Source organism: Aulostomus chinensis, chromosome 15 (genome assembly GCF_037954235.1).
Source record: "Aulostomus chinensis isolate RoL2024-O1b breed Wild chromosome 15, RoL_Achi_v1.0, whole genome shotgun sequence".
Lineage (NCBI taxonomy): Eukaryota > Metazoa > Chordata > Actinopteri > Syngnathiformes > Aulostomidae > Aulostomus > Aulostomus chinensis.
Window position 1 is genome coordinate 16,815,393 of NC_141334.1, and position 15,873 is coordinate 16,831,265.

General features: G+C 40.8%; 1 protein-coding gene and 1 long non-coding RNA gene across 2 annotated transcripts in view; one reads left to right on the forward strand and one right to left on the reverse strand.

Moving 5' to 3' along the window:
* LOC147248951 (uncharacterized) overlaps positions 1-15,873 on the forward strand; it is a 44,388-nt gene that overhangs the window by 1,174 nt on the left and 27,341 nt on the right. The window lies entirely within an intron of this gene.
* fgf11b (fibroblast growth factor 11b) overlaps positions 1,791-15,873 on the reverse strand; it is a 44,134-nt gene continuing 30,051 nt past the window's right edge. Inside the window, exons 4-5 of the mRNA XM_086226931.1 lie at positions 6,530-6,728; positions 1,791-6,432 (exon numbers count right to left, since the gene is read on the reverse strand). Coding sequence (XP_086083057.1) covers positions 6,296-6,432; positions 6,530-6,728 — 336 coding nt within the window. The 3' untranslated portion in view covers positions 1,791-6,295. The remainder of the gene's footprint in view (positions 6,433-6,529; positions 6,729-15,873) is intronic.

Consider the following 15,873-nt stretch of genomic DNA (forward strand, 5'->3'; position numbering starts at 1 on the left):
GTGATTGCTTTGTACTGCATGATTTTATTGTAATTTCTGACTTAGAGTTATTAGGAGCTAAGTTAGAATTCACTGAACTCAGGTAACGTTGTAAGGGGGGGTGGTCAGGGAAGGTCTGCCCCACTGGGACTGCAGAACCAACAATCCCCATCGCCTGTCTCTCTTGGCTGACCTGGGACATCCAGTTAACAACACTGACACACTTTCTAACCAGCAGTCCTAGTTTTAATTTAAACTCTCTTTCCCCCCTTGAATATTTATGTCACATACAGGGAAAAAAAGCAGGAGGACAGATGTGCAGATGCAATAAAGAGCTGACAGCACTGTTTACAATCATACAAATATATGTTATTTTATTGAATAATATCCTGGAATAAGACATCTCCTGTCATTTCAGGTAGGAGTTATTGTAGAAATGTACACAGGTCTGATGGCAAAGTGGGTGAATCGAAAGGGTAAATCGAGGGCTTGTGTCTGGAGATACTGAGAGGGAGTCATCCTTAATGAGCCAAACAACAGTGATGTAAGCATGCTTTGCAAAAAAACAAAAATCTCTTGTTTCAGACAATTAGTTATTTGCAAACCACTGATTGCCATTGTAGCCTGCAAATGCTGATTGTTGATGGATCACCTGTTGTATTCCCTTCCTTGAGTGCAGGCTGGTATGTAGTTCTCTTTGCATATTGCTGGTTTTTATATCTGCTTTGCTGCTCACTGGAATTGTACAAAAATAACCAGTTCCTGTTGCTTCATTTGGCTCCTCGTGAGAGTCCAACATGTGTCTAAATCCCTGGTAGCACTCAGGTGGTGCCTGAAGAGTCAAGCCTTCTTGCTGTGGCCAACCAATGCCAAGGCCCTTTTTTTATTTATGGCTTTTTTTTTGTTGTTTTTTTTGTTTTAAACTGTCAGTTTTTCTGGAAGACAAGAAGATTGGCTTGAGATAAATCCAAAGTCCATAAGAGTAGGAGAGAGAGAGGTTGGGGAAACTTTCTGGAAGACTTGCGTGACCGAAGCTCGGAGCCCACAAAGGTCATTGCTGGATATGACAGGACACACGTGGGCTTTGGTGGTTGTTTTCACTTGAATACATCACATCTTTCATAAACACACAAATCAGACGCACAGTGGGATTCAGTTTGGGTGAAGTTCACACAGGGGACACATGGGTGTGGTTACAACAGCGCAGAACAGACAAAAACAGCTATTCAGCCTCCTATGAGGACAGAAGAAACATGACAAGGTAGAACAACAAAAACACAATTTAAAAAAACCCACAGATTATGCAAGTACATTTCTAAAAAAAGAAGAAGAAAGAAATAGTACTACACAGCATTTGTATTATTGACATATAATGAAACCTGACAGCATTCCTCATGTGTAGAACTTCCAAGCAGTTTTTTTTTTTTTTTTTTACATTGAAGCACACTTTATACAGATCATGGATGCTTATTTTCCTTTCAATTATTGTTAGCATTTCATGAAAATTCCACTCTTTAAAACAAGAGAAATGTGCCTGCAGCAGCAAAAATACTCAGTAAGTATGAATGGCTTCTTAGGTGTGCCTTTTTAAAGGTCTTTTTTCAGTTTTTTTTTTTTTTGGAATATTCATATTGTTTTGTACTCAAGGCCGAACCTGGACAAAGTATCCAAGTGTCAAATATTTCACAGTCTGGAATTGTGAGCAATTGTAACCACACTTTTATATCCCCCCTCCCTCCCTTTAACTCTTTAAGTTAAAAAAAAGAAATTCCATAGTAATTGTTTTTAAAGACAATCCCCCCCCCCCGAAAAAACCAACGAACAAAATGTTTTGAATTAAAAAAAAAATTTACACACCTTGAAATGTTGAGTTTATTCAATGTACGGTTTCATATTTAGTCGATAAATCTCTTCTGTACCTCTTCAGTATTCAGTTGTTTATCAAACACGAGATGCAAACCATCAGCAAACCTCGGCATAAAAGCACATTACGATCCATTCAGATTCAGAGCTGGCTAAACAGCTTCATCATGAGGTGGGAAATCAAACTTAATATTAGGCGGCACAATGTTTTTTAAATTCTGGGAGAAAAATGCGAACATTTGAATGTCAGTCACCACCAAAAAAAGCAGCTTTGAGTGGTTGGATGACTAGAAGGTATTTGCTACTGTTTAGCGTTTCCATTAGAGGGTGCCAGTTCTACACATATTTCCAATGTATTTTTACAAACGTGGCTTCAGTTTGCATATTTTGAGTTCAGTCACTCTACAGCAGTGGCTGTGATGATGTACTGACGGCTACTACACTGGTATGAATTGTGGCTTTGGACAAATATGATGAGTTGCTGCTGAATCAAGAGGGTCTGTAGTTACGTTGGATTGAATAAAATAAAAAGACATCCACGTCCATACGGACTGTAAAATAATCTTGTACCACTAAAATCCAAAAACACATAGCTCTTAATAGCCTCTTTTAACATTGAATGCTTATATTTCACTCAGATGGTTGTCCCAAAAATTCCCTGGATGTCTGCAGTTATTGCACACTGCAATTAAAGCTTTAAATCTCCACTGATTGAAGACTCAGCTGCAGTTAAATCTTTATTATTGCCCGTTAATCTCAGTAACATTTACAGACTGCATGGATCCCCCTGTTTGTGCGTTGTCATCTTCTAAGACGGTTATCTTTTTCCAGTTTCAAGCCATAGCCAGGGCCTGTAAGGTGCAATGTGCTTTCACGTTTCCCTCAGTGATTTATTCCATTATGGGTCCAAGTTTATGGAGGTGGTTTATGTTATGCATCTGTCCTTCCCTCAACCCATATGTGTCTTCGAGGACAGTATGGCTGTTGACAGTCAAGCAAGAGGAAACAGTTTGTCAGACCCTTGTAGAGGCTCTGCGGAAATAAGGAAAAACTCTTAACTGATTTCTTTTTTGGTTTTACAGGTAGAGAACAGCCACCTGAATGTTCCTTGAACAAATGGACGTGGCTGTCTCTGGCAGACCTTGGGGAAATTTTTGAACCCATCACAGGCTGCCTGCTCTCTTGTTTGTTTTATATTGAGTCTATCGATCACTGTTTCAATCCCATGCCCTTTTCTTTTCTCCTCCCCTCACAGTCTTGTCTTACCTTGCTCCTAATCGTAGACAAACGCACACCAACACAGAGTAACACGCTGTTAATACACCTACACAGGGAACATAGTTTTGAAAAATGGACTGTAGATACTGGAGGCTGTGGGTATGTAGGAAAGGTATTACGACTTTAAATCTATATGTGGGCACACAACCAACATCAGTGTTTTTAATTTTCCCCCTCGCTCTCAGCTTCACAAAAAACAACTCCCTATACAATTCTCAATGGGAACGCAGATCTACATAAAACAGAGTACGTATAATTGCCTCCTCTACTCTAATGTCTAGCTTTTTCTCTAATATCTGTAAGCCTTACCTATTTTATTGAAATCCTTTCCATCACATTCATCAATAAACTAAGGTAAAATCTTACTGTCTTACATTCTGAATGTGACCACATGGCTCTTCGATTCACGTTCAGCAACAGACTAGTAAACATTCTTTGTTCTCTTCCGTCTACTTAACATTATCACTGTCGGACAACTTACGGTAGCATTCCTCAGTGTGACAAATACTATACACTGTTTGCTCTTTATGATCGAGATGTCTGGAGGAACATGAATGTATAATAATATTTAACATAATGGATAGCTGTTTTTCTGCATGTTTACTTACAAAATTGCCTTCGTGTCATCATTAGATCTTATTTTGGCATGCAACGTTTCTTTGCCGTCACTGCTTTGTCCCTCCATGTGTTTTCCATTTATTGATGGGACTCAAACTTTGTGATGTGAACTCGCATGACTAATCTCTTCAGGGTTAGAGGGAGCTGGGTGAGACATGTTGATTGACAGCTGAAGCAAGGCCACGCGTATTATTTTAGAGTGATCATTTGGAATGCTACATGCTGTGCACACACTTGGATAACATGCAGTAATTAGAAGTGCACAGTTGAAACCATACTTGGCTGCACCAGGGAACATTGGCCTGTCAAAACTAGATTTGTAAGTGCACAAAGTAAAATTCAGCTATACTGTAAAATATTTCCCCTGGAAAGAACCAGAACATTAAAGACTTAATGAAAAATGCAAACCCCTCCAACTAATTTCCTCCATAGACCCCCTTGTCATAAATAGCATACAGTGTCTTACACGCCTCTTTGTCTTACATTCATTATCATAGCTATAAAACCCTGCCAAGAATCTTGCATACTCGACTGGAGAAATTCCTTATCAACATTCCTCAAGAATCCACCTGCTAATCCTTCGTTCTTTCTAAATATCTGCCTCCATTTGCAGATCTCTTTACTATTCAACACACAATGTCAAGACTTACTTTCGCCCTCAGAGCTGCACATTCGTAAAGCCTCTGTTTCACATTCTCTAACCTGCCTTGTTACCATACATGTTAGAACATACATTGAAGTTGATTTTTTTTTTCTTTCAAGTGACCAAAATTAGCTTTTTTTAAAAAATCTAATGTTATTCCTCCTGATGTATCAAGGGGACTTACTGCTGTCTGTGTAGGTGTATCCAAGCATTCAGTTTGAGTGAACATTGTGGTGATTCTATTACCAGTGTGGTAAGTAAATCAGCCAGCACTGATGTGTCCTAATAGTTTCCCTTTTAAATGCTTTGACTTGTATCAGGTAATTATATATATTGTTCCAACACCGACCCAAACATGACTTGATAGCCTAATTAAAATATTCCTCCTGTGGGTTCAGGCACCATGTGGTTGCCCAGAGGTCCTGCTCTCGGAAATTTCTCTGACTCAGTCAAAATGGTACATGAGAGGGGTTCTCCCTGTGTATTCTCAGGCACAAAGACATATCAAAGACACGCTATTTTACTCTGTCTGAAGGATATGGTCGAGGTTATCTGCAGTATCTCAAGCCACCCTTTGAACAGACTGTCATTCACACTCATAATCTCACAGCACATCCACACTTTAGAATACATCTATACACAGGGGAAACAGCATCGTCACACCATGACATGCACTCATTTTTGAAGGCGATTCTTCCAAGGTGATTTGATAAAGCTAGTGAGTGGATAAGCTGTCAGACATCCTCAGAATAACAAGTGCTCCAGCTCAGAGGCTCCACTGGCTTTGATGTTGGGCTTCAAACCTGGCTTTATGCTGACAGCAGATGCTGAGTGAAGTATACACCACTGCTCTTTTTCAGGTGACTGTTCAGATCAAGCCTGCATTGAAAATATGACCCAGTTGTTCATTTGATGAGATAGTGGAGTAATAAGTGATCAACTTGTGGAGAGGAAAGCTGAGAAAGAGGGTTTTGTTAACTCTGTCTCTTGTTTACTGAGAAGCATCCTCTGGCTTAGATAATTTGTCCCTATCCATATTATGCTGGATTGATAAATGTCATCATTTAAGCTCATCTTTAACAGACAGAGTTTTTATATTGTGGAAAAATGCACTGGCGTTTTGTGATGTCTCCAACCTATCACAGGACAAGGAGAAATATACAGATGAAAACAAAAAAAAAGGAAAATCCAACAACAAAGCAAAATAGAATAGGACAGGCTACTAGTTTTAAAGCCATAGACTGATCTTTGAATGCAGCTGTTACTTTTTTCCACACTCTTTAGCGTACGCTCATCTGATTCTGACCTGACCCGGGATTCCAGCTGATGTCTTTACACTCTGAGCCGTTTCATCTCTCTGAGCTTTAGTTGACCTTGATGATTAGCTGAGCTGGTTGGCAGATGGTCGGTGGAAAGCTGGCTGGGTCACACTGTCACCAACTTTAGGGTTCAAGAGGGGGGCCCATGGGTGAGGATTATGATACCGGGTGGTGTGTGTGGTGAATATCCAGTACAATAGAGCAGACCTTGGGTCATCATGTGAGAAACGATTAAATTGTCAGTGGGATAAAGAAGCCTGAGTATGACACAAAATGGAGACTGTGCATCTTGAAGTCACAGGGGGCAAAGAAAGAGACAAACAGTGGCAGGGGAAGATGGTTGTAATCCCGGTTCAGGCCCTGGGCTGTCCCTCTGTGGTGGTGGTGGTGGTGGGGGGTGGGGGTGGGGTGGGGGGGACTCTCTCCTCTTCTTGGCTGCTGATGGACAGTTGACCCTCTATCCCTCAGCATCTTATAGTGCACTTCTGAACACGATGGCCCATGAGGGCCATTCCCTCAGCCACCCTCAGTGAATAATGGGTGACTGTGTTCCCAGGGTCACTGCTGCCCTTTGACCCACCCTCAGTCTCCTGTGCTATGAGGCGTCAGCCTTAGGAGCTTCTTTCCGTCCATTCTTTAGGGACGGAGAATCTGATGTTTTCACTGTCTTCCGAGGAGGACTCACTGGTTCATTGGTGAGCTCATGTAGCGATGGCTCCTTATACATCGCAACTATGGGGAAAAGATACAAACTATTGGTCAGTAATTGTTACAAAAACAAATCATCATGAGCCTAAAATTTGCCAGAGTATCACAAATGGCCACAAACCCTCTATGACTTTGGGCAGGAAGTGTGCGGCTCCTTTTGTCTTCTTTACCCGGTTGCCCTTCATGACCTGGCCATCACGGTTGATACCGATATACCAGGAGCGACCAGACTGGGTCTGGCGATAGAGCATGGAGGAGTATGTAACGTAGTAGTTCTCAAACACACTCTCCTTGAACTTGCACTCTGGAGTGAAGTGTTCCTAGAAATAAATATGAAAGAGGGGAGTGGGGCAGAGGTTCATTCAAATTAGCAAACGCAGAAAGAGAAGAAAAATACTGTTTAATTGTTATGCGAGAACAGCTTGAGTCTTTGAACATTAACTCCAATGCATGCAAGCAAACACAATACATGGACACAAACAGTGACATACTTTAATAGGATGGATAGATATCTGGACTTGTGTTTCTTTGAAAGTAACATCTTTTTCCTTGGGGAGAAAAAAACAAGACAAGAGTGTATACCACACATGGAGACATAACATTAACATTCCAGATAAACAAACACATTCCCCAAGGAAGAGAGCAAAACAGATGAAACAGAGATGCCTTCAACAATGCTCTTGCAAATTAAATCCACACACATACGTATTGCACATATACTACATCAAACTACTTTAGAGGCCTCTTCTCGGGCAAAAAAATTGTTGTGCATGTATGGACAATAGTTTTCCGATCTGGGACCTATAAATAACAGGCATCAATCCCAATATTGAGCCTCTTATTCACACATTTAAACTCCAAGCACAGCCATTAAAAACTGCATTAGCAGGTTTCTGACTGTAGTTATGTAGGGGGGGAAAAAAAATCGTAAAATTCATCCCCTTTCATTCTCTCAAAAAAGAATTATCCCTGTAATATAGGCTACTCTACACTGTCAATTGAGCGTGACTGGCTAAATCTGAATAGACGTTATAAAATCAAATTAGCAAAACTTGGATCAAATCCAACAGCTCAGCCAGTCATTGTAAATGATCGTGTTCCAGCAGCACTCCCCCTCCCCTCTGTCCTCAACATAAGGACGACTGAACCCTGCATAATGTTGACTGGTGATATTAAGCAATAGCGACAGATATACATCTCTCTTAGTCTCCATCAGGGTCTCGACAGGGTCCTTCCCCTGTCAGAGAGCAAAGCCAATCTGCTGGATTGATTAAGTATGAACAGCAAGGCAGAAATGACTGAGTGGAGTATTTCTCGTGACTCCGGGAGACCTAAGAGGGCCAAAAGACCACCACTTGGCATAGCCATGCTTTAATAAAGAGCCAAAAGTAGATAGAGAAGGTATAAGAGACGTCTAGTTTCACACTTATCACAGATCATCACCTTTCTCCTTCACAGGGCAGCATCATCCTTTAGCTGACAAAGCAATTCAGGACTTTGTGACCTTAGTCTGTCCACTCCGTCCTGCTGCTCCAGGAGTCTGTGCCCGTTTAATGTCTGCTTTCCCACCATAGCAAAACAAGCCCTTTGACTTAACTCAACAAACTCTGCAACTACTATGGCCGCCACATCGCAGAGCTATTTTAAGACACTCTGACAGGTTTGATATCTGCTGCTGTGCTAACACAAAGAGGATGGGATCGATAGATGATCCGCTTCATTCATTATTAATCAGGCCAGAGAGCAAGAGGAGTGGGAAGTGCCCGAGACAAAAAGGGAAAGGTAGGAGAGAAAGTAAAGAGAAGAGAAGATCACTTGGAGAGGACAGAGGGGTTGCTGCTGGGCAATAAAGGAGATTAAGAAGAGAGAGAAATGGAGATAGCTGCTCCCCTGCATCTCCCCCAGGACCAAAACAGGAACGCGGGACCGACAAGGGCTTGAGTTGCCACCAATGTCCCCCTGGAAAGAGAACCCATCACTCCAGCAAAATACCCTTCAGCTCAACCTCTGAAATTACACTAGTGATAACACCTCTCCCAAGTCATCCTATAATTACCCTTCATAATCAGCCCCCTAAATTAGCCTAATGTGATGGAACCCACATGTGTTTGATTCATGTTGTCTCCAAAGGTCTGGATCGTGAGACAAAAAATAAATAAACAAAAAATAGGGAGGGGAAATTAGATACATGTTCTTTAAATCCAAACAGTGTAATAAAAATGATAACCTTCCACAACCACCAAAATGGTAATTATACCTCTGAATCTCACCTTGTGGTAACCTTCAGATCTGAGCAGATCTATGGAGACCACCTTGCATGTTCTCATTGAAACGCCAGATTTACCTGCGTGGATGAATTATTGCTGAGTATGTACGTAGCAAAAAGGCGCACATTTTTAAGAGTGATAAGGAAATATTTAAATAGCTGTGGCTTAGGCAGGAAATTAAATAAGGATCTCGCTCTTCAACCGCAACTTATTGCGAGACTGGGGGTGCCTCCCCTCCATGTGTCCCAAGCCAAAATGAATTTAAATGAAAGCGGATGAAAAACGTAATATGTAGCATCCGTGCTGAGAATCCTCAAGATGGGAAGAACCTTTTTATAATGCAGAGCAGCATTGCAAACCCCTGCCCCCACCCCTCATTTCCCACCAATGCACACCACCTACTTTTTCATCCCTCTGATTACATCTATTCCACCTGCTTCAGGAAGCTTAACTCTCCATGTAGTCATACACTGGGATTGCACTTGCACCAAATAAGGGTGGTGAAGTACCAGTAAATACACAGCTCAAAGCACATCAGGCAGAGTTCCCAAAATCTGACTAAAAGCATCCCCTGCATGTTGGGATAAAGAACAAGGAGCAAATATTATTACCAAAAATACTGAGTGTTTACTGTCATTTCATCATGCTTGCAATAGCATTAAATTAGAACTAATGGCCCTGAAAATGTAGCGCTCCTTGTAGAATTCTAAACCTGTTCTGACATGCAGTTATTTGCAGTCTCCTATTTAGACAGCAGGGGTCCCAGTGTCATACAGGCTCTCTACATCTATTGAGTATCGTCAGCTCCTCGGGTAATCTATGAGAAACTGTGAAGTCTGCCTAGCTGCAGTAATCCCACCATATTTCCATAACACTGCATTACTGCTGCTGCAACCCATTTACATAAAAACATGAAATGTACAGCTCATTCACAACAAGCGTTTTTTGTAATTGACGTTCGTGAGAGTGTGCAGTGCTGGGAGCCACCAACAGGGCATGTTGCTGATGTTGTTGAGCCAGATGTAGATTCTCTTTGACACACCATGTTACGTAAGTCAATAGGGCATGGATGTGCTTATTAAGAGGGGTTTACAGAGGATGAGACAGTTAATACTGTCTCACACCACACATATATAGTCAGCCTTTAATACTTTATGATAGCCCAGGGAGAGAGGATGATGATGTGCTGAGACTCGTGCCTCTGCATTGCCGATTGATAGCTGGAGGGCCTCTGTCAATATGATGCAGCTCAGAGGGGAGTTGTTGCTTACATGGGCCGTTCAACTCTCAGGTCCATATCTTCCATTTTTTAAAAAGCAAATGTACTCACACCCATCTGTAGGTAAGGGTGTCTGGGATTTTATTGGTTCTGATATCGATACTGATACTGCTTATACAAATTGATACTGAATACTATTATTAATACTATACTGTATAGCTTGATGCAGAAAGTAAAGACGATGACAAACAGTGACTAAAAAATTCAAATTATTACATTTTGCTTCAGGGCAACTCAAAACTGTATATGACTTTGTGACAATGGCTATTCAGTTTTCTGAACTATTGGGGATGGGTCAGGGTGTTTTTGAATATTAGAATATTCATTAAATGTTTAAAAAAATGTGAATTTTGTTACTGCTCCTGACTTTTCTCAATGTTTTTTCTTAGTTTTTTCAGTGCTGCAGTGTAGGTAAAACTTTTTTGGCAAGTTTAGTAACAGTTTGGCTGTTTTCTGATTGAAGCTTTAATAGAATTTGCTCTGAGAGACAGTCGTTTGTAAGAAAACATCCAGAAGTTACAAGAGCATCTACCTAGGGGTGTTTTCAGGTGCGGGATAGGGGGTGGGGGGGTGGCTGCATCTGGCGGTGGTGTTTGTTTAAAAGTTATCATGTTTTATGGGTTGACAATGAGATGAGACATGACAGAGTTCAAAGAGAGCTAAAACAGCGCAAGAAAGCAGCAGCAGCAGTTAGGCTATCAAGCCGATGATGATGTGCGCTGGAAAAACGTCAAGGTAACTGGTCTCCTCTCCTACTCTCTGTAATTACACCTGCAGCATTTCTGTATTTTATCAGTTGAATTCCATATAAAACTCTTCTCTGGTACATATTTGTCCATTTCTGACAAGACCATAAAAACGACTAATGGTACGAAATGTAGAGACGAAACTCGGCTCATCTTAGTCATGCTACATCTTAACTTATTAGCTTATGCCACAGCTTAGAGCTACTAAATCTCTTGACTTAATAGCAACGACATCACCCAACAAAACTACCAACCACACAACTGTGCTATGATTTCAACTACATTCAGAATATTAACTATCACTCAGAGTTAGTTGCTAACACATTCTGAAGTCCTACTCATGACTGTACAGAACTGGCAGCTTTGGTATCATTGGGGGCAGTTGCAAGCTACATCAGATTGAATTAATGTGAGACACCATGAATACCGATAGCAGCAGTGTTTCTTAAGGAGCTCATCAATACTTCAATACTGACTGAATCATGTACCAGTACCAGTTAATACCAGTCCCCGGTACTCATTCCTACCCTTCGGTGTCCATGGATTTGTAGGGCTTAAAATTGGGTGCATCGTTGTGCATTCCTTGCTCTCATACTTTTTGATAAACAGGTATAACCTCAGTGTTGCATTATTTTCATTCCATTCACAGGGCACATTATTCAGGCTGATATAACCTGTGTTGTGTAGACAAGTACATCGAACTCAAGACCAAAGCATGAGAGATGGACTTGTTAGCTAGGAGGCTAAACCCATGGGCGCTAGCATCTGTCGCTATCCTGTGTCTTAAGGCGTCAGGAAGAGAGATGTATGCTTTACACAGCACTGTGACTGTAGTTGGTTATTGTAACTGTATGATGTAACAATATGGGTGAGTAGCATTCTCTCTGCTTTTAACACGCATACAGAAATGTGCAGCAGCATCAACTTAAGATCACCATTGACAAATTACATTTCTTAAAAATTATTATTATTGTGTACATCTCTTTAGCTCAGGGAGCACTGGTACAATCCTGCTGCTTATGTAGATGGTTTACTAATGAGTTATTATGTTGTTGTACCTGCTGCATTCACATTATTTGATCATAGTTTAAACAAATATCAAAGTAGTGATTTCGCCACAGCAAGAATGTCAAGTGTTTCTTCATATTTGCCATGATCAGCATGGCCGGGGCTCTCCAAGTGATTACATTTTTGTGTTGTTTTGATATATTGTTTATTTAGCTGGTTAGTTAAAAGGTTCTAAAGGCTTTTTTCCCCCAGTGATTTTAAACACTTTCAATTGTGCTCATTTAAGAGGCAAAACTAAAAAAGAGGCATTGACTGGTTCAACTTGTGTATTGCGCAAAACAGGCATTTCGTAATCAAAAGGAATCCCTGCTTGTGTTCTAATAAAGACAGATAGTTTTGAAAGGACAGGATTGGTGCTGTGTAGTTACATTTGTGTTCTTCAGTGGCAGAATTTTTGTCATTATACTTATGCACTCCATCCATGTTCCCATGTGCTGGCCAGTTATCTCTCTGCCACACTTTCTCCTGTTCTGTGGCAAATGTGATGGTATCTGGCTGCCAGTGGTGTCCTGCATCTTGATAACTTCCTCCCATGAAAAGAAGAGAAATGTCATAGTTGTTCATCAGTAGGTCTCACCCTCATTCCTGCTCAATCTCATCTATGTGTGTCTCACTCTCTCTATCACACTAGTCACTACACAGTTACAAAAATGAGCCACAGTATTTGTACTTCAATTGATCATGAGCACAAACAGACCCTAAATCACAAGAGAAATGAGGTGAAACCATAATTGGTTTTAGATCTCGGTGTCAGATATGTCCACCAACACTGTTTTAGTGTATTGATGACCAAAGACTAATTTTATGTAAATTGTAAGAACTGGACCTCTCTCTCTCAATGTGACACTGTCAGGTTAAGTGATGAGGTAAGTAATGTCTGGTGTGTTGAGAGACAACAGTTCAGATGAACGACTGCTCGAGCACATTTTTTTATGTATTACAAGGCCTTTGGCTACAATTACTTAGGCATTACATCGGCTACATCTTTCTTCTAGAGGATGATGTCACTTGTTGCTTCTTCCAGTTTACCTTCCATATTGTACCAATAGTGGAATCTTATAAACATTATATTTTTTGAAACAGGACCTTGAGTACCTCAAAAATGTATTCTTTGGCACATTCATTTAATTTGTGCTGTTGTGCATAGGTATCTACTAGGGCCCGACCGATTATATACCGATTATTCTCAAACGGGCTATAATCAGCCGATTTAATCGGCCGGCCGATAAATCGGCCGGGCCCTAGTATCTGCTGTTTGTCAACCCAAAACACTGACATGAAAGCACCAAATAATTACAAAAGCCCTTAAATTTGGCTTTGCGCAAATTTGCCTATCAACAGTCATATCAATATCCTCACAAGCTATTCTTTCTCTCTGTGTGTCTGTCTCTCTTTCTCTGTGAGGAGTTTTCCAGAGCACATAGATTGTAAAATGGGGCAGGAATGAGCTGGCTCTATTTTTGTACCAGGATCAGCCATTTCCTGTTTTCACCTACATGACAGGGGGCTGAGATTTATGTCTCACACAAGGTAGCATTGAAGTTATTCTATTAGTTATAGAGCCTGGCCCAACAACCTGGCCATTATATGTGTATGAGTGGCATGAGAGAGAGATTGAGTGAACAGCTGATATTCGAGAGTATAATAACCATCTGTACACAGCAGAAGAGGCAATATATAGACAAAGATGGGAACATTGTTCAAAGGAAGCATTTGTCAGTCACTTTGGCTTCTCAGAGAGTGACAGTGATGGTCTTATTTATCATAAAGTAAAATGTTTGTCGGTGTCACGCTCTCTGTCTGCATGCTTTTAAATGTGTTCTTTCAGTACAAAGTGGTATATAAAGGACCATGCCATACCACCTTCCTTCTACACCAGTGAATCGGTGTGTTTGACACACTCCAGAGAGTAACGTAGGGTCATAAAATCAAATATGCATGATATTACACTCGAGGACAGCTGTTCATTTGTATAGCACCTGTGTATGTGTGTGTGTGTGTGAGCGTGTGTGTGTGTGTGTGTGTGTGTGTGAGCACGTGTGTTTGAAAGAGGGAGAGGGAGGAATTTCTCAGAAAGAAGACAGTGTGGGCTTCAGTACAGCTATTGACTGGTGCTGAGGAAATCCTTGCTCCGTTCAGAGGCAAAGCCCCAAAGTCTAATGCATGCTAATTAAGGGCTCAGAGGATAATAAGAAATGGGGTTTGCCATATTGTAAGATTTAACTCTCACGTGCGCAGGTGTTGCTCTCCCCTTTTATTTTTCTTATGTGTAAGTCCACTATTATATTTACTGATGTTGCATACAAATCTTCACACGTCCTCCAATAATACCCACACAGTTCTACAGCCAGACTGACAGAAGTCTTTCACAGCTGTACCTGTATTACTTTATGTCTTGCAAGTGTGTGCCAATATGAAAACCAGTTTTTACAGACAGAGGCATTTTTACTTGGACTTGTAGAATGTAAGTCTGGTTTTCTAGCAGATATGTTAAGATTCCTCTGAAAAAGATTCCTCTGAAAATTCACCTCTTCAATCAACAGCAGTGAATCACTTGTATTACTGTTTATTATGATGCAGTGTTCTATGCAAAGCTGTTATTATTGTCATTACAAAGATGACCAAAGAAAGCACTGTTGGGTTATGTTTGACTCCACTGCCCTAGTGGTTAATCATTCCATCGCTGCTGCCCAAAGGTACCCTGTCATCGCTCTTTATGTTGGTCATTTGTATTCAACCCAGTACATGTGCTTGGTTAACTAACTCCTGCAGGTTCTACAAAAGTGAACATATGAAAATTTAAAAAATTCTAGCTCATCAGGTGAGTTTGTGTGACTGTTTTGTGACAGCCAGTTAGGGTTGATATTCTCCCAATGGCCTGAAGGTTCGGGTTCGGGTTTTTCTTTATCTGCACTCTTCGTGGTTAGGTTTTCCAGCCTGTCTAAGACCTGCACAACTGATGTAGTGCAGCAGAAATGTTTATGCTGACTATAGTTAATGACAGAAAAGCCAAGTTCCACCTCCTCTGAACGAGCTAACCCTAAGTTAACATTGGTGGACTCAATGCCGATTCTATGACTTTTTTTTGTTTAGTTTTACAAGCCTGTGTTGCAAATGTGGAGGGAGGAAAGCTTCACATTTACTGTGTTTTGTTTATGTGCATGTATACTTGGAGTTATGGAACAGAACAGAACAGCAAATTAAGTTATTTGGTTGAGAGAAAAATATGTTGTGGGGCTTTTTCCAGAGCTGCAGGAAATTTCAACCGACTCATGGTGTGAATGATCTCTATGTAAAGGCAGCTTGTGGACTCATTCTAACCATTAACTGTCCATGATCATTATATCGCACACCCCTGAGAGGGACTTGTAGGGCTGGTGACAATAGGCTCACCTGGGAGTGTAGATGGTGTGACCCCGCAATTTATCGCTACCATGTCCTCCTCTTGTCACACACACTGGCCAACATTAGCGGACTCCTTCCCTCTTATTTATTTAACATGAGAAACAAAAGTCAGCGGTTTGCACATGACACAATTGCATAAAGTTGTAAAAATTCCTTGTGCTGTCTCAATCATTGGTAATGAAATAAGACCTCTTGGTCACAGTCTGGAGCCCTGGCCATCATGTTCAGCAAGAGATACAGCGACTGAGACGATCAGCACTATGTGCATTGCTCAATGGAATGCAATTGTACTTGTGTTAAATTTTTAAACTATTGAAAATGGATATATGTAAATGTGGAAGTCAATATTGATTTAGTGCAGGCTGACTTGAACAAATTAATTAGATGTGTTGCAGCATTATGCTGTATGTTTAGGCTGAGCATGGAGAAATATTTCAGACTGGTTTAAAAAAAATTGAATTCAGGAGTTTTAAATATTCTGTCACTGACAAAACATGCCTGACATGACAAAATTCACCCAGAAGTGTTTAAAATAACATTCATGAAATGAACAGATGCTAATCTGCATCAAATCCCCAAGATCTGCCCTGCTGAACACTTTCCTCCCTGCCCAAAGCCCTGCAGTTGAAACAGTTCCACCTGCTCATTCACTCTTTGGTGTTGTTGTAAATGGTATCTTGCAGCCATTTTACCTCCTGAT